This window comes from Penicillium argentinense, assembly GCF_028826775.1.
Source record: "Penicillium argentinense strain IBT 30761 chromosome Unknown utg000001l_segment0_segment0, whole genome shotgun sequence".
Taxonomy (NCBI): domain Eukaryota; kingdom Fungi; phylum Ascomycota; class Eurotiomycetes; order Eurotiales; family Aspergillaceae; genus Penicillium; species Penicillium argentinense.
The window spans coordinates 2,359,008-2,377,091 of NW_026622660.1; the positions used below are offsets into that span (position 1 = coordinate 2,359,008).

The window sequence follows — 18,084 nt, forward strand, 5'->3', positions numbered from 1 at the left end:
GACGATGAAACCGTGGAAACACGGTCAAACAATTTAGAAGAAAACAGCTTGCGTTTGTTTTTGATTGCAAATTTGGTGGGGTTACCTCGGGTGGTCGCTCCGGTCTATAGACAACTCACACCACGTTTGCTTTCGTCGATTCTAGCCGCCAAACAATATTTGATCACTCAACCACAATGCAAATCTTTCCAATGTGCTTACCTGATGCAAGATCATGGTAGGCGGCCACAATATCCTCCCGAGTGAAAGCATACTCCTTTTCAATCTGGAATCGCAACTTCTGTCTCGACACCAGGGTTACCAGATCATCCAGCATGCACTTCGGTCCAATCTGAATCCCACGCAAGACAGCTTCCTTGCCCAGTGCCAGCAGCAGAATATTAGGAATTTTCGCGGGGTCGTACTGAGCCAAATATCCGATAATGCTGATTACGCCGCCTTGTGCGATTGCAGATAGGCTTTGCTCGATGGTTCCGACACCTCCAATCTCCAGGATATGGTCCACACCCTTGCCTCCGGTGAGTCGTACGGCCTCTGACGCCCAATCCGGGGTCTTAGTGTAGTTGATGCAGTAATCCGGGTTGAACAGTTCCTTGACGGTCTTTAATTTCTCATCGCTGGAAGACGTGACGATGGTGATTGCACCCGCTGCTTTGGCCAGTACGAGACCGGTCATCGAGGTCCCGCCGGTGCCTACGTTCGCATTTAGGTCAGCATGGCTTGAAGAAACTCGCTAGCGAGGGGGGGGAATGGGGGGAAATCCACCCAATTTTCAGAGAATCATACCTTGAACAAGGACTGATTGACCAGCGATGAGAGGCTTGTTTCCGTAGAAACTATTCCAAGCCGTAACGCCCGTGCAAACGAGCGAAGCCAGCTCGCTGTATGACTGCGGCGAACCAGCGGGGATCTTGACGACGGCCGATGCGTCCCGTGCGATATACTGAGCCATCACACCGTCTCGGCCACCCCCTTGACCGGACACGACATCTTTGGCGGGCCCATATAGCCGGGTGTTGTCAAAGTTCACGACCACCCGATCTCCCTTGACAAAGTCGCGTACTCCCTCACCGACGTCGACCACATCTCCGGCCGCATCGGAGCCAGGGATGACGTTCTCTTTGATGAAGAAAGGGTACTTAGACGTGGCGACCTGACAGTCCCTCGAATTGAGGGATACAGCTCGCACCTTGATTAGAACGTCATTGCGAGCGGGCTTGGGAACTGCCTCTTGATACGACGCAAGGTCGTCAAAGGTGTTTCTGGCGGGAAATCGGAAGACTGTTTGTTGAGACATGGTGGCGGCAGTGAGATTTAAGTCGCTTTGAGCTGGAATTCGAGAGGAAGGTGTGCATTTCAATTCTCTCTTATATATTTCCTCTCGCCTCGTCATCGTCCAATCATCCACCATTCGTCATAAGTAAACTATACTTCGCCTGACTCAGCCGGTCCGCTCCAGTGATTCCGATTGGCCAGGCGCCGACCTGCCATGAGTCTTTGCTCAACCATCACTTTTGTCCATCCGGGCATTTCGACTGGTCAGAAGATAGTATGTGAAATGGCGGAGAGCTCATTTGCGACGTTTCCACGAGTGAGCCTTGCGGCGCGGCGTCGCAAGATCGCCAAGGCTTGCAACTTTTGCCGCGAACATCGGGTGCGCTGCGAGGCCACGACGCCGTGTCCCCAATGTGTCGCGAACGCTGTCCCCTGTCATCGATCTCGCCCATCAAATACGCCCCAAACGAAACGACAGACCCGGAGAGACAGTGGAATTATCAACTCCTCCCCAGCGGGGCACTTGGCCCCCACCAAGCCGCCGAACGACTCAACAGTAGAAGTCCCAGCACCGTCACCCTCGCCGACGTCAAATCTGGCATGGACTTCTCACAAAACAGATTCAATGCTGGGATTCATTGCCCGTATCAATGCCTTCTGCTCGGGAGTGTCGCAGCTATCTCCCGATACCACTCCGTCGGGCAGTAACTCGTCTCTAGAGCAGATGTCGCCTTTCCCGTCTAGCACACTCCACGACACTCCGTTCGCCGAGTGTGACCTGTCCGCGGCTCAGATCAGTCACCTCATGAAGGTTTTTTGGTCTCGACTGCGGCCGCAAATGCCCATTGTCGAATTGAAGGATCTGGAAGGGTCTGGCCAATCGGCGCGTGCTCCTTCGCCTTTGCAGGATGCCGTCACAGCCTACTCTTTGCATCACATATATCATTCGCAACTCCACACACGGCTCACTGGCCTCAACTGGCCACAATTCCACCAAAGGAAAGCAATGGTGGGAATTCCCTACTTCCAACGCTGTCTCTCCGCCGTGACTCAATTTGCTACGTTTGCCAGTCCAACAATATCCGTTATGCAATGTTACTGTTATCTTTCTTTATACCTGCTGGATGCCGGGCAGCACCAAGCAGCCTACAACATGGTGGGTCTGGCTCTCCGCATCACCCAGTCGCTCAACTACATGGATGCACGAACCGGGTACTCGCAATGTCAGCTGTTTCGCCGCATCTGGTGGACATTGATTCATCTAGATTTCCGGTGCTCGAGACATGTGGGCAAGCCGGTCAACATTCATGCGGAGAATTTGATGTCTTTGCTACCTACCAGAGAGCCGCGAGATATCTCTCACCCAGACGGAGTGTTATATCACACTGAAACCCTCCGCTTAACAGCTGCAGCGCTGGTCACTAACGAGGCTATGGATCGCCATTCATTTCTCCCCGGTGGAGCAGAGAAAACTACGGATATCGAGGCGAGATCTCAGTGTCTCTCCGACCACCTCTTCCACTTGAATAAATGGCGCGAAGATCTGCCCCCGGGGCGGCCTTTTGATAGTATACACTTCGACGTACCGGACATACCGGTCGACCCTACTGCGTCGATGAATAGTTTTGACGCCCAAGACCAACTCATGGAGCAGTCAGCAATGGATACTCTGTTGCATACAAAGTTACTGCTACAATATCATAACATCATCATGAGTCTCCACCGGGTCTTCATCCAGTTTCCCAGTCACCCACTCGTGCCGAAGTCCAATCCAAAGGCCGACGCTCATGCCGCGACCGCGCTCAACCACGCCTTAACCATGATCCGAATTCTCCATGACCGATCAACAATACATGAGATCTTACATGGAGTATCCGAGTTATATCAGCACCAGTGGAATGCGGTGATCACCATAATTGGATTCATGCTCGCATATCCATACTGTCATCGTTGTCCGCGCGCACGGGAGTACCTTCACCTTGCTCTAGAGGTGTTCAATTCAGCCGGTAGCGAGAATACGACTGCGATCAGAGCTGCCTCTTTGACCCGTCATCTATGTACTAAAGTTGACACCCTGGTGCAAATGCTGAATCTCGGTCAACCAACGCCAGAGACATCGTCATCGTCTGTCCCGACTGGCGAGAACCAGATCGCTCCGAATACTGTTCCGGAATCGACTTGGAATATTGATCACAATGACGGAGCTTCTTTGCCAGATCTGAATAATGAATCCCTTTGGTCCTGGGCGGACTTTATCAATATGGATGCTTGGCCTAGCTACTGTGACGAAGTTGGCGAGGCGTTCATGGATCCGGTAGATTTTCTGACGCCGCAGTCATGAGTCACCCGTCTTCTGAAATCTTTATTCCATATTTCTAGCCACAAGCCGAAAAATATTTCTAGTAAAAATTACATGCATACTTCCAGAATTTTTCCGACCGATCGCAGAAGTCGAACTTCACCGAGTTGAGCCCCTCCAGCCACTCATTGACCAATGGGAATCGGTGGAAACCACCCAGTGATTCCAATTGGTCAAAATGCAGACTGGGTTATGACTTGCAGGACGAATGGGCTTTTGCACTAGGACGCTTTCTTACGCGCGACATCGTACCTATATTATGGGCGTATTGAGAACTCTCCATTTAATGCACTTACTGCAATGTAAACACATCATGTATGACCCCGGACGGAACCCTCACCTAGCGTACTCATTGATTGCGAGAAGCGACAGCACAGCCGAAACACTTGATAGACACATTGCACCAGTATAGATGGTATGTCCCGTAAAAAATGTTCGCTTCGAATGCTACGATGATAATATATAGAATAGTGTGTGTACTGAGGGTAGTGATGATCGATTAAGCTGACTATCTGCAGCTGACTAGACAAAGGTCCCTCGAATATGTATATTTATATGATTGATATTCCGTGAAGCTCATGCTCATGTCAAGTCGACAGTCATGGTCTACTCGTTCATAAAGACCTCCAACAAAGCCGGGTAGTTGGGGGTTCCCAGTCCAGTCACAGGGTCCCAGCCCTCCGCGGCATCAAAGCCATTGGTGTCACAGCCGGGGTTGTTGCCACTAGTGACATCAAAAAAGGCCTCGGGGTGCTCGTACAAGACGGGGTTGACGAAGCCGACAGTCGACTTGCCGGCCGCCAGTCGCTCCTCGTTGATTCGGGTCAGGATGGCCGCAAAGACCGGGGCCGAGGCGGAGGTACCGCCGATCGACTGGGGCAGACCGGTGTTGTAGATCACAACGTTATCACCGATAGCCGAGACGTCGGGGTAGCCACGACCGATGCGGTTGTAGATGCCGCCATTGGCGGCGAAGCTGCTGTTGTCGACGCTCTCGTAGTACTTGTAGCTGGGGCTAGCCTTGGAGAAGTAATCCTCCACGGCCTTGTTCTGATAGTCGGGACGCTTGTAGATGTTGCTGAAGCCACCGCCCGAGCCAAAGCGGGTAGTGGCCACCTCATCATGGCCAGTGGAGCTGCCACCCAAGGGGATAACGGTAGCTCCCACGGCGGTCATGTAAGGGCACGAGGCAGGGAAGTCGGGAGCAAAGACCTTGCCATCCTCACCAAGACAGTTGCTCGGGGTTGGGTCGCCTTGGCGACCGGCAACACCAGAGTCACCGGAAGCCACCACGACAGACACACCCTGCATACCAAGTTTCATGAACTCATTGCACTGGCGACGCTGGTAGGAAATAGGGAGATCGGCCTCGGCGCTTCCGTACGAAATGGAGAGCACATTAGGGGGCTCATAGACACCGCACTGCAGGGAGCCCTTGTAGCCACCCTCCTGGGGGTTGGGGTAAGGAGGATCCAGGGGCGAGATGGTGTCACAGTAAGAGCCGTCGATCGCATCGAGGAAGGTGTTCAGGAACCCGCGGAAAGTGTAGTTGCTCTCATAGACCATGTCATCAGTCTGGAACAGAATGGAGTTCTGGGGCCAGATGATGGGATACGAAATCTGGAAGTCCAAGTCCGACTCGGGACCGGCGCTCAGGATCGGAGCAGGTGCCTTGGCACCATCGACGGCCTTCAGGATGGGGTGAGTGCCGCTCGGAATCTCACTATGCAAATGTTAGTTATGCGATCCTTGTGATGTCGACGGGCCCCGGGCCCTTGATGGGTGAATTACTTACTTGGCAAAGGTCGAGAAGAACAGATCCAGATCCTCTTGAGAGTACACATCGGCAAGACCCTCGAAAATACCAAGTTCATTTCCCTTGGTGGATTTCTTTCCATCGGTGATGTTGTACATAGCTATAGGCTGCCATGAGTACATGACCCAAGGGGGGGGGGGGGGTATAGTGAATGTGCTATTAACTTACTCTTGATACACTGAGGTGTGACAGCAATATCACAAAAATCGAGAAGACCGCCGAGCAGCTGCTCAATAGGCTTGGCAATGGGACCGATGATAGGGGGCTCGCCATTCTGCCGACGCTTCTGCAGGTTGCCACTACTAGTCTTGCCCAGGCCGGTGACCTCACGCAGTGTGATACCAGGGGTGATGTAGTCCACGTGCTGACGCACTGAGCGCGGGACATGGTACCTATATCGGCGGTGTCAGTTACCGTGCAACCAGCGCGGTGCGCCTGGATCCCACTTACTCGCGGCAGGCGACGTGCGGCCGGCCTGTCTCAGAGTGAGAGTAAACGTAGTATTCGGTGTTGAGAAGCTTCTCAAGCTCTTCCGCATCGGCATCGAACTGAATCCATTGCTTGTTGGTCGAGTGGGAGATCCGGTTTGATGCGATGCCCGACGACTCGAGCCAGTCGCGCACGCTGTCCACACTGTCCTGGCTGGGAGCAAATAGATCATGCACTTCGCTTGCGGTCATATGCTTGCCGTAATTGTCCGAGGCGGGATTCGACCTTGTTTACAATGTCAGTGGCAGGTAACAAGCGAACGTTCGGACGTACATTTCCATCAATAGCTCATGGCCATAGTCCAGGTTGTTCTGGGTCAGCCCAATGCGGACGGGTAGCGATGCAGACCCGTGCAATCTCTTGCGCTCGACCCAGGAGCTTGGGATGTAATCACGGCGCTCGTGCACTTCATATTCATGCGCCGTGGGCAGAGCCAGTACACTGGCTGCCACAGCACCCAGGAACAGGACAGAAGACCTCATGATGAATATATGGAAGGCGGAGTTCACCGAACTAAGTCAACATACAAGCCAAACAACGCGGGGAGAAGCATAATGGACGGACCCAGGCAGGATTTATACCGTCCTGTTCACCCCGCGCTTTCCCTCAGGGCCCAATCGAGCGGTCCAATCAAAGAGAACGAGGACATCGCAAAGCACGAGGTAGCAAAGTCATCATCAGGATTTCACCTCATGGTGGAACTGCGATCGGCGTGTGGTGCGGGTCTGGAACGGGTCATTTACTCCGACTATAGCTTAGTTTGGTGAATTGAGAGTTATCCAGCAAGGAAGAACAGCGGACGATCGCCGATGCTTGGACCTCAAGGCAGAGAGGAGATGGGATTGGAGTAAGCATTGTCTTGGCTAGACGGTCCCTGCCTGTCATGTTCCCAGGCGCTGCAGGCCGAAAAGACCACGAGCGAGGGGCACGCAAAGGCACAATACATCCCGCGGTCGAATCGGTAGTAAAAAAATGATGAGATCTTAGGTTGCGTTGCAGTGCGCGCTGACCATGTGAAGGGCTCTTTGTGCTTCGGTGGATGTTGTCTTTCGGCGACTTAAATTGGTGTGGTTCTTAGCATTGCTGGTCAATGGACCCTGAGCTGTACACCCACTTGATGCATCCCGGTTTTCTGGCGACTGCGCTCAGCACTAGCCGCGTGCTATAGAGCACTAACCAATCTCTCCTGGTGCATAGGCAGCGCCGAAAGTAGTCTTTGGATGCAGCGGCTGGTTCGTCTTCCATCACCAGCCTCGGGGCATCTAAGCCAAGCTTCACATGGGAAGCTTGGTTCACTAGGCAGTCGTTCTTCCTCGGTCAGGCACGACGAGGGCCCTGCGACGAGGGATCAGGGCCTCGGCAGGGGACGCAGAGCAAAGCCACCCCGGTCCAGCCGTTGTGATGGTCAACGTCCCCCCAAAAAGCAAAAAGGGGATGCCCGCATGCCGTCATCGTCGCGTTCAAGGTTTCCGGACTCCACTGGATGGTGGAGGTATCTTTGCTCAATTGGGAATGCCGGTTATCCACTCTCCTCATAGGGTTTGCGACAGTGACGAATTTCTTCGAGACGGGCCAATGGATGGTTGATGGCGACGATCCTGATATGCCCCTGAGTGCGCATCCCCGCAACCTTTGCACCTTTTGCATCGTGGCCGAGGAGAGTTTGGCGCGAGGCATGCAGTCATGCCGTAGGAGCACGAGGCGCACTCGGCCAGTCATCGGGCTGCAGAGCAGTTCTGGCTGCGTGTAGGAAGTACCGCATGGAATGTACCCCACAGGAAGGTCGAAAGCAGCAGGAACAAGCACGCGGGCGGTGGGCGCAACCCCACTACGTCGCCGTCGCCAATACAGCCATACAATAATAATGCGATGATAGTACCATGATGTACTCATTCCATGAGAGCTTCTACGAGGCAGAAGAAAACCAAGCGAAGCTGTCTGTGTGATTTCGAGCGCCCAGGCTGCAACATATTTCCAAATTAATTATCTTCGACCTTTTTAAGATCATCAGTCCCAGACTACCCTGCATACTATACTAACAAATAGGCGGGGATCCCCGCTTTGGAGTGCCTCCGGGGAATACAAGCAATGATAATTATACTACCCCAGCCCAGCAGTCCCTGCAGGCTGTAGGCTGCATGCCGAGAAGGGAAGAGGCCGAGGGGAACATGCGCATATTCGAGTATCCAGGCTCACCCCAGGCGGGACATGATTCTACATCAGCCCGCGCGTTCTTCACAAATGGTGTGCGGACCCAAAGGATGCCACGACTCGAGGGAATCATCATCGGACTATCCGGTCGTGGTTGAAAATAATTCCGAGGTGATTTTCAGGGGTGAGGGGGTGGCAGCTTCCGTCCCAGTGGCCCACAACGGGGCTCCAAGACTGCCGGGCGACTGAGCGTCGGATGGCACGGGGTATCGATGACATCGTGGTCGTGATACGCCATGCGGAGCGGCCAACGGCACGGGGTCCTCGGTCCTTGACTAAGGTTGATGCATGCTGCGGCCGGCCGCGAGCTCGAGTCTAAATAAGGTCGAGAGGGTGGAGTCGTGGTAATCTACGACTCGTGGCCGACGTTTTGAGGGGTTCATTGAGGATGGTATGTACGTGATTCCGCCAAAGATGCCGGAATTACGGTCCACACCATTTCCAGAGCAGGTCGATCAACTGCTGGCGATGGAGAGGTTTGGCAATGTAATCATCCATGCCCTTCGCCAAGTATGTTTCCGCGTCGCCTTTCAGGGCATTCCCGGTCAGGGCGATGATGGGCACATCGACATTCATCGCGCGAATTTGTTCGGTCGCGGTGATGCCATCCATGACAGGCATGTTGATATCCATCAGAATCACGCTGTACGCCAGTCGCTTCTGCTTGACCATGCGCACGGCCTCGGCCCCGTCCCAGGCGGCATCCACACGTTCGAACCCGAGGGATCCCAGCAATTTGAGCATAATCGTTTGGTTGACCCTGTTATCTTCCACTAACAAGACCTGCCTCTGCGGCGCCACCTTTTGCAACATAGGCGAGGGGTCCGTCGGCACAGGCGACGTCAGGCGCCTGTGGGCCGGGGAATCCATGCGTCGAAACTTGGCCGACATCCAGAACACACTGCCCGGTCCATCCGGGTTGGCATGGAACCCGACGGCGCCGTTCATGAGCTCCGCCAGACTCTTGCAAATCGACAAGCCCAGTCCCGTGCCTTGATATCGTCTGCTGGCCGAGTCGGCAAATCGCGTGAAGGGCGTGAAAAGCGTTCCCACGGCGTCGTCGGGCACGCCGATCCCCGAATCCACCACTTCAATCGAAACGTCACACAGCTGAGCATCCTTGGGGTCTTGGGTATGCGAGGCGTTCACCCGCACATAACCCTTCTCGGTGAACTTGACGGCATTGCCGACGAGATTCTGTAACACCTGCCGAAACCGTAATGGGTCGCCCTTGATATTTTGGGGGAAATCATCGGGGATGAAGGTTTCCAGAGCCACCCCGGCCTTCACGGACGGCTGGCAGTTTCGCACGACCGCATTGACCACACTGGGGATGTTGACCACGTCTGATGTAAGAGAAAAAGTCCCGGAGGACAGCTTCGAGTAATCGAGCACATCGTTGATCACTTGGAGGAGGATCGAGGTGGAATCTTCGAGGATCGAGGCATATTCCCGCTGATCGTCATTGAGGGGGGTTCGTAAGAGCATGGTCAAGGCCAAGAACATGCCGTTCATCGGGGTGCGCAGCTCGTGCGACATGTTGGCCAAAAATTCCGTTTTGAGCTTGGCCGACTCCTCAAAGGCTGCGATCAAGCGCGCCTCGGCGGCCTTGCGCTCCGTCAGGTCGCGGGTGACTTTGACGAACCCCACATGTCGGCCAAACTGGTAGATCGGGGTGATCATGACATTGGCCCAGAAGCGCTGTCCGTCCTTGCGATAGCGCCAGCCTTCATCTTCGACCTTGCCGTCCAGCAAACAGATCTCGAGCTCCCGTCCGGGCTTGTCGGCTGCCCGGTCTTCGGCGCTGTAGAACACGGAGAAGTGCTTTCCGATAATCTCGCTCGTGGTGTAGCCTTTCAGGATGGATGCGCCCGAGTTCCATGTGGCAATGTGACCATGGGTATCAAGCATGAAAATGGCGTAGTCTTTGACGGTGTCGACGAGAATCTTATACGTCTCGTTGAGGAACGGTTGCTCCTGGGCCGGGGCGAGGGCGCGCTGTTCGCGGGTGCTGGACTGGGCCTCCAGCAGCACGTAGATCAACGCATCATCTTCAAAGATGGGCGTGACACGCAATGTAAAGTGTTCATCGACACCAGCGACTGAAATGGCATTAATAGCCTGGGCTGCTCGCGTGGTGAGGGCAGCGCCCAGCGCGCCACTCAGCAGCGCAATATCGGGCGCTGGGACGATGCGCGGCGGCAATTCGTAGATGCTCGTCCCGAGCAACTGCGCGCGGCTCTGTCGAAATAAATTCCGGTGGCTGTCGGAAACTTCGAGCACACGGAGGGTGCCATCAAGGACGATGGTGGGCGTTGGGGTGTGTCGATAGATGCGGCTCATGGGGTCGGCGACGGCGCCCACCTTGTCCTGCGCTCGAGATTCGGAGACATGCGATACGGCCGATGCCGTCGGCGACGTCGTCTGGTCACTCTCGGTTGGTGGAGTGATGACCTTGGTGAAGTCGACGGGCTGACGATCCTCCAGGGTGAGACGGAGCATCTGCTGGTCCAGAACCATCTCGAATGCCATTCACCTGTCCTGCCTGCTGGCAGGTACAGCACACAGCGAAACGACAGGGAGCAGCGGCATCCAAAGGACTATCGTCGGGCGTCTCGTCGAAGTTCGTGCGTCTCGGGGGCTGTTGTTTTGGGGGGGGGGGTTCGCGTTGCTGGGCGTCGGTGGGTTTTCAGATGGTCGTGCCTTATCGTCGTTGTATGAAACAGCTCAACCTCCGATTTTGAGCCGAACAATGACCGGGCAGCGGGCAGCGGGCAGGGCACACGGTCGCGATAGTTGCAGACGAGAAGCGCATTTGACGGGGGGAAGAAGAAAACGGGTCGGAAAATGAAATGCAGGTTAACGGGAATAGAGAAAACCTGGCAACTGGCAGGGCAGAACAAGATGGGGCCAGCCGAGTCGCGGCGGTGCGTCGTTGGCCGGCAAAAACGCCCGGCGGGGAGAACACCTGGACCTCGCCCGTTTCTCCGCGCGTCGCACATGTGGCAAATACCTCTGTCGCAAGGCACCCAAAGGAGAACCGGGAGAAAGCGACTGAGACAGAGAGAGACGACATATTAAAAGCAAGATATTCAATTGCATTGGATCCTCGCGATCAACGCAGGAGCGCTCAGCGCTCGGAACATGCACACCACACGACCTTTCGCTACAAGACGAACCATCGTCATCGACGGTCCAGATCTAAACAATGACATGCGCCCGCTCGGCCTGCTCCACCATCTTCACTAGTGCGTCGGCAATCCCGTACGAAAACGCATATCCCCCGCCACCAAACCCGTATGCGGAGAGCACCGTCCGCGTCGCCGCCTGCGTGGCATCCAGCCGAAAGCCGCCGCGCCGTGAGGGCCGGATGCCAATGATGTGGCGAACCGCGTCCTCTGCAGGCTGCGCCGGTACAATGTGAGGCGCCAACCGGTGGGCGCGCGCGATCTCATCCCGCGCGATCGCAAGATCGACTTCCGGGGACCTGGTTCCGGGGTCAGTGGCGACTCTCTCGCGCTGCTTAGCGTCCATGCAATTCATGATCTCCATACGTACAGACTGTCTTCCTGTTTCACGCCCCCTAGGATCACCCCTTTCGACTGCGGCCGGGGGATCACATAGGTGTATTCCTGCCCGTTGCGGAAGTACATCGTATGGCACTGGTCGGTCCGCAGGAACACGTTCTGCCCTCGCTCCGGGAAGCAGCGATCATCCAGGACATCGGTGAGCGTCTTGCTGCCCAGACCGCTGGCGTTGATGAAGACGCGGGATTCGGGATACATCTCGTAGAGCTGCTGGAGAGATTGCACCCGATGCCGGACGAACTGGCCCCCTAGGGCCCGGATCTGACGACCCAGCCATGGCATATGGCGAGTCGGGTCCGTGACCAGGGTTCTGTAGGCCCAGGCACAGTGGAAGTCGGAGGGATATTCGGTCTGGTCCATCTCCCGGAACTACAGACAAGTCAATATGAAGACCGGACGAGGACGGCTACCAGCAGTAGACTAGTTGTATAGTGAACTGACCTTGGACACCACAGTCCGTCCCCAGATGGCCGAGTCGGGCGCGGGCGGTTGCTCGAGGTATTCTCGAGCATCAACGACGCTCACCCCCGACTCCGGGTCCTGCGCCATCTGGAGCAGGACTCGATGTGTAACGGCTTGGAGGTAGCGCTGGTCCGGCGTGATGCCGCCAGCGGCATGCCATGCGGCGCCTGCCCATGCCGAAGCATAGTAGATATCCTGGTCGCCCGGGAGAAACTCTGCCACCAGGACGACTGAGAAGCCCTGCTGGAGGAGCTGCCGGGCCGTGGCGCATCCGATGATGCCAGCACCCAGGATGATGACCGGCCTTTGCGCAAAGGGGATCAGAGAAGCATCAACGGCACTTTCGCCCATGATGGCGGGGATGGACAGTTGGGCTTTCCTATCGTCTTTTGTGCCGAGTTGAACAGGCGTGCTTTGCATGATCATGATATCACTGGGATTCGTTGCGTTTCTATCGATATGATCTCGCACGATCCTCGGAAATCCCTAATGTATATCCTGCAGCGACTCAGACCTTTATGCGGGCTCCCGTCTCATAGCGGTCCTCATCAGTGCATCGTGTATGTGGGCATGTGGTCGTAATCTCCGCCATTGCAAAACGAGGATACTTTCGATTTGATTTCTTTCTTTCTTTCTTTTTTTTTTCTAGTGGCGTCCAACCTCTGGGAGCGCTCCGGACCGACCGGTGGAGCGCACAACCGCTGCATGGCGGGCCATCCCGACACGATGAGCCGCGGCTGAGAGGATGCTTAACGGTATTCTGCATTTGAACCGGATTCGAGAGGTGCCTGTGGGCATCGTAATAGTCAGTCAAGATCCAGATAGAGACCTGTGTATTATCCGCTATCGACATGCCGTGGCTACGCCGCCGTATACTCTACACTCGTGTAGGGTACATACTTCTGTCGGGGTATGTCGTCCCGCTAGTCCCGTGACTTTTAAGGTGCATACTAGTCGCGACCAACTGGATCACAGCTGCAACGGGGCAGAGTCGGAGATCTCGACCCTGAGGTATAATATACTTCCCTCAGATAATATTCAACACTGCCAGCATAGTCCATATTATGTATAGGGTCCTCGTCATATCATGATAGTAGTAAGTACATAGTAACTAGTACTAATGTCGTATTCGGCCCATCCCGCCCGAAGGCCTCCGCCCGCCAGGAATTCATCGCTCCGCCGCTCCGCCGCTCCTCCACTCTCGATCCTGCACCTCCTTTTGGGTCAGCTGCAAGTCGGCCTGGTCCGTCGATGACCCCTTGTACCCCTGACGCTGGCCTGTCGCCGGTCTTGGCTCGACATGGATGAAGCCAAGGACCGGCAGTCGTGGTCCCAGGTAGGTTAGCCCCTTCCCCTTGCATGGGGATTCACCTGTGCCCTCGCTGGCATCCTCGCGGCCGATCCCTCCCCACTTTGTCCTTGTCACATCTCCAATTGAGGCCTGCACGAGGCGAGGATGTGAGACTCGTACCCGAGGGCAACGCAATAATGCAACATACGAGCACTTCCATTGACACCACTGTGCCTGCCAGACCTCGCCCTCCGATCGAGCCGACGATGGCGACGAAATTTCCATCCTGCGCGACCGCGATGCTGAACAGATCCTTCCCTACGAGGCCGACGACTCGCCCTTCCCCGAGGTGCGCGCCGTCGTCCAGCCCCGAGATGACCGGTCGCTCCCCGTGAATACGGCTCGCATGTGGACCATTGGCCTCCTCTTCACCATCATCGGCAGCGGTCTCAACCAATTCTTCAGCTTGCGCCAGCCTAGCGTCACCATCAGCGCCCTGGTCGCCCAGTTGCTGGCCTTTCCCGTCGGATGCGCCTGGGCCAAATGGGTGCCGCTGGGCGTCTTCAACCCCGACCGACACTTCAATATCAAGGAGCATGGCCTCATCACCATCATGGCTAATGTCTCCATCGGGTCCGCCCAGGCCACCCAGATCATCGAAGCCATGGTCAAATTCTATGGCATACCGTCCCATGGCGGCTTCGAGGTGCTGCTGTGCATCACCACCCAGCTCTTCGGGTTCGGTCTCGCTGGGATGGTCGCCCGCTGGCTGGTCGCCCCGGCCGCAATGCTATGGCCCCAGGTTCTCTCGAATGCCGCCTTGCTGACCACCTTGCATAACCGCGAGAATACTGTGGCCGACGGCTGGACCATCACCCGCCTGCGCTTTTTTCTCCTCGTCTTCGTGGCAGGCGCCATTTGGTATTTTGCGCCGGGATACCTGTTCATGGGACTGAGCACCTTCAGTTTCATTTGCTGGATAGTGCCGAAGAACGTCGTCGTCAACCAGTTGTTCGGACAAACCACCGGGCTGGGAATGTCGATTCTCACCTTCGACTGGTCGCAGGTGGTGTACGCGAACCAGAGTCCACTCCTGGTTCCATTCTGGGCCGGGCTCAATGTCATGGGTTCGTTTGCCCTTTTCTTCTGGCTGATATGCCCGCTGGTCTACTACACCAACACCTGGTACTCGGCATTCCTCCCAATGCTCAACTCCAACACCTTCGACAACACCGGCAAAACCTATGACACCGCCCGCATTATGAACCCCGATGGCACCGTCAATCAAGCCGCCTACCGGAACTACTCGCCCATGTTTCTGCCGGCAGGCTATGCCATTACCTTCGGAGTGGCCTTCGCCAATCTGAGCGGCATCTTTGTCCATATTGGCCTCTATCATGGGCGAGACCTGTGGCGGCAGTGGAAAGGGACGAACAAAACCGATGTTCACACTCGGCTCATGTCGAGCTATCGTACCGTGCCCTGGTGGTGGTTTGCGGCCATCACTGTGGTCATGTTTGCGCTGAGTATTGTCACCAACGAAGTGTGGAAGACGGGTCTCCCAGCCTGGGCGGTCTTGGTGGCATTCCTCATGCCGATGATCTATTTCATTCCCGTGGGAATTGTGAAAGCGATGACCAATATCAGTAGCAACCAACTGAACCTACTCACCGAGTTCATCGGTGGCTATGCCTTTCTCGGACGACCCATTGCAAACATGGTTTTCAAGTTCTATGGCTACGTTGCTGTTCAACAAGGACTGGAATTTGTTGCGGATATGAAATTGGCTCACTACCTGCACATTGCGCCACGCACACTCTTTGCTGCACAAGGCTTGGCCACCCTCGTTGGCGCTATCGTTCAGTGCGGTGTCACGATATTTATGATTACGAGAATCGACGGGGTGTGTACAAGTGATGCTGCGGGCAATTTTACCTGCCCTCATGGCCGGGTGACCTACTCATCGTCTCTCATCTGGGGTATGTATTCACTTAATCTGAGTGACTCAAGCCGTTCTCACTAATGGGTCCTCCAGGTGTCGTTGGCCCCGGCCGACTGTTCTCTCCGGGAGAGATCTATGGCAATATCTTATGGTTTTTCCTCGTGGGGCCGGTGGTCGTGGCGATCACCTACCTCCTTGGTCGGCGCTGGAAACGCGTCAACTATCTTTCCTGGCCCGTGGCATTTGGCGCCATGAGTCTCGTTCCCCCAGCCACGGGGGTGAGTTTTTCCTCGTGGTGGGCACTCAATGTCATTTTCAACGGCGTGCTGCGCCGTCGCAAACCGGCATGGTGGTCGAAATACAATTATGTCCTCTCTGCCGCTTTAGACTGTGGCGTTGCCGTCGCGACGGTCATCATCTACTTCTGCATTACGCTACCAGCAGGATCTTTGAGCTGGTGGGGTAATACTGTGTATACCAACACCGCGGATGGGCAGGGCACCCCCTACAAAAGCTTACCGGCCCGAGGCTACTTTGGTCCCCCGAAAGGAGCCTGGGAATGAAATATCCCCGTCGTGTACATCTATTTGAATTTTTGAAGCATTTTCTCTTGCTGGACGGCAGGTATATATCGTTGGGCTTGGCTTGTCTGCATTTTATGTGGGTCTGCTTGGAGTTTTCCGGTAATGTGGTTTGATGGGATATCCGCACGAACGATTGGCGCACCTTATACAGTCATAAATTACTCTTATCGGGGTGGCTCTAGGTCTCTAAAATCAATAGACAAGTCTCATTTCGCTTCATTTCATCATGACAAACAACTTTAACGCTATGCTGGCATCTCACCCAAACCAACGGGGGTTACACCTTCACGGACCGACCCCGAACATAGACTTTGACGATGTTACGATCGTCGCCGGTCATTAGGAACTTCTCAAAAATGGCCAAGACGGAATCGTCTTCCTCAACTGGACTCATGACCCCTGGCTGCTCTAGCTCTCCGGTGTGAATTTGCAGCGCATCGAACTCCTTGCCCACGGCAAAATTGCCAACCCGATCCTCGAGACCACAGACCTGGGCACCACCCAATGTGGCCAGGAAGAATCCTTCGGCCAGCGACAAGGGTGCATCTTGGCCCTTTGTCAGCATGTGCCTGGCATTGGATACGATAAAGGCCTGCTTCATCGCGTCCAGCATGGATGACGAGTATCCACCGCCGCTATCTGTCCCGAGGCCGACCTTGATTCCCCTGCGCAGGTACTCTCGAATGGGTGCGACCATAAACTCCTGCATGGTGGTGTTGGAAATGGGGCAATGAGCCACGCCGCACCGAAGGTGCTGAAGTGTTTGGATCTCTTCTTCTTCTAGGAAAATGCAATGTGCCAGGATCGTCCGGTCGTTCAATAGACCGTATTGCCGGTAGAGATCGGCTTCGGTGCGAAACTGTGGAAATAATTGCCGCGTATATTGGATCTCTTGCTGTGCTTCGTTAAAGTGTGTTTGAATCGGCAAGTCGGGATGCTCTTTTGCAATTTCTCCGATGCCCTGTAGAAGATCCGACTCACAGGAGATGGCGAACCGAGGTGTCAGGATGGGTTTCACAAGGTCATTTTCCGGATCGAGGTCCTGCACATGCCGAATCAACTGGCGTGTTTCACGCAACGAGTCCGCGACCGATGCATCGCGATACCACTCCGGCGCATTGCGGTTCATGTTACATTTGCCGACCAGTGCGCGCTGGCCTTTGTCGACACACACATCGGCCAAGATCCGAGTCGCCTGTCCGTGATGAGATCCGTAATAAGACGCGGTGGTAATGCCTTGCTGCAGGAACCCAGCGACGCAGGAGGCGTACATGCGCTTCGCATATTCAACGTCCGCAAATTTGGCCTCGTGGGCGAAGGTCACTTTGTTCAGCCAGTCGAGGAGTGACTCGCCGCGGATCCCCAGACCACGCTGCGCCCACTGCGGCGCATGGTTGTGGGTGTCGACGAAACCGGGACATAAAAATTCTCCCCGACGGAGATACTTGACGGGGAAGACATCGGGGGCATAGCCATGATCAGACACGATGGCGATGATTTGTTCGGGCTGTACGTCAGCCTGCAGTGTCTGGATTTTGCCCGATTTGTCGACGAGCATGAAGCAATTTTGCAGCACTTCGAGTTCGGTCAGGCTGATTGAGTGGATTACGGTACCGTGGAAGGCCAGCGGTAGCCCGGACGCCGGGGAGGTATTCCTGTCGAGGTCCTCCATGACTGTTGAGGAAGATGAAAACCACCGTCTGAGGCAGGTTACAAGTGGTGATGTGCGCTGCTTATCAGCGAGGGGTGGGCCGATGACGAGTGCCAATGCGCTCGTCGAAATCGAGCTTGATATGATCAAGCCTGCGACGATCGGCGGAGCCGGAGGTTTGTAGGCAGCCGGTTGAGAGAGCGTGAGATGGTGTGCCGTGATGTGGCAGGATCAAGACTGAGAGGGAAGGTGATGTTGATGGGGTATTGATGGGGGCGCCACAATCGCACCCCCTGCAAGACACCGCATTTTAAAGAATAGTTGTATTTTGGCCCCATCAACGCCACGACATTTTCGTCACGGTCTCGTATAGGACGTAGAATATATATATGCGCTATGAGATTGCTGGAAGGGAGG

At 55.2% G+C, this 18,084-nt stretch overlaps 7 protein-coding genes across 7 annotated transcripts; 2 read left to right on the top strand and 5 right to left on the bottom strand.

Moving 5' to 3' along the window:
* Nucleotides 1-163: 163 nt before the first annotated feature.
* On the bottom strand, nucleotides 164-1,297 carry N7532_000839 (zinc-dependent alcohol dehydrogenase family protein; the record flags this gene model as incomplete). The annotated part of the gene is made up of 2 exons (XM_056613343.1): nucleotides 164-693; nucleotides 787-1,297. 2 exons carry the CDS (start codon nucleotides 1,295-1,297, stop codon nucleotides 164-166), a joined length of 1,041 nt encoding a protein of 346 aa, XP_056480567.1.
* A 261-nt stretch (nucleotides 1,298-1,558) lies between these two features.
* On the top strand, nucleotides 1,559-3,616 carry N7532_000840 (putative transcription factor; the record flags this gene model as incomplete). The annotated part of the gene is made up of 1 exon (XM_056613344.1): nucleotides 1,559-3,616. The coding sequence occupies one exon, from the start codon at nucleotides 1,559-1,561 to the stop codon at nucleotides 3,614-3,616; it is 2,058 nt and encodes a 685-aa protein (XP_056480568.1).
* A 624-nt stretch (nucleotides 3,617-4,240) lies between these two features.
* Nucleotides 4,241-6,421, bottom strand: N7532_000841 (S53 family peptidase; the record flags this gene model as incomplete). The annotated part of the gene is made up of 5 exons (XM_056613345.1): nucleotides 4,241-5,357; nucleotides 5,430-5,550; nucleotides 5,619-5,842; nucleotides 5,901-6,164; nucleotides 6,213-6,421. 5 exons carry the CDS (start codon nucleotides 6,419-6,421, stop codon nucleotides 4,241-4,243), a joined length of 1,935 nt encoding a protein of 644 aa, XP_056480569.1.
* A 2,152-nt stretch (nucleotides 6,422-8,573) lies between these two features.
* Nucleotides 8,574-10,670, bottom strand: fos-1 (sensor histidine kinase/response regulator Fos-1/TcsA; the record flags this gene model as incomplete). The annotated part of the gene is made up of 1 exon (XM_056613346.1): nucleotides 8,574-10,670. One exon carries the CDS (start codon nucleotides 10,668-10,670, stop codon nucleotides 8,574-8,576), a length of 2,097 nt encoding a protein of 698 aa, XP_056480570.1.
* Nucleotides 10,671-11,351: 681 nt separating this feature from the next.
* N7532_000843 (FAD-dependent oxidoreductase) lies at nucleotides 11,352-12,625 on the bottom strand (the record flags this gene model as incomplete). The annotated part of the gene is made up of 3 exons (XM_056613347.1): nucleotides 11,352-11,637; nucleotides 11,709-12,106; nucleotides 12,179-12,625. 3 exons carry the CDS (start codon nucleotides 12,623-12,625, stop codon nucleotides 11,352-11,354), a joined length of 1,131 nt encoding a protein of 376 aa, XP_056480571.1.
* An 874-nt stretch (nucleotides 12,626-13,499) lies between these two features.
* On the top strand, nucleotides 13,500-15,995 carry optF (uncharacterized protein; the record flags this gene model as incomplete). The annotated part of the gene is made up of 3 exons (XM_056613348.1): nucleotides 13,500-13,535; nucleotides 13,732-15,469; nucleotides 15,526-15,995. 3 exons carry the CDS (start codon nucleotides 13,500-13,502, stop codon nucleotides 15,993-15,995), a joined length of 2,244 nt encoding a protein of 747 aa, XP_056480572.1.
* Nucleotides 15,996-16,293: 298 nt separating this feature from the next.
* N7532_000845 (putative guanine deaminase) lies at nucleotides 16,294-17,688 on the bottom strand (the record flags this gene model as incomplete). The annotated part of the gene is made up of 1 exon (XM_056613349.1): nucleotides 16,294-17,688. One exon carries the CDS (start codon nucleotides 17,686-17,688, stop codon nucleotides 16,294-16,296), a length of 1,395 nt encoding a protein of 464 aa, XP_056480573.1.
* Between the last annotated feature and the right edge of the window lie 396 nt (nucleotides 17,689-18,084).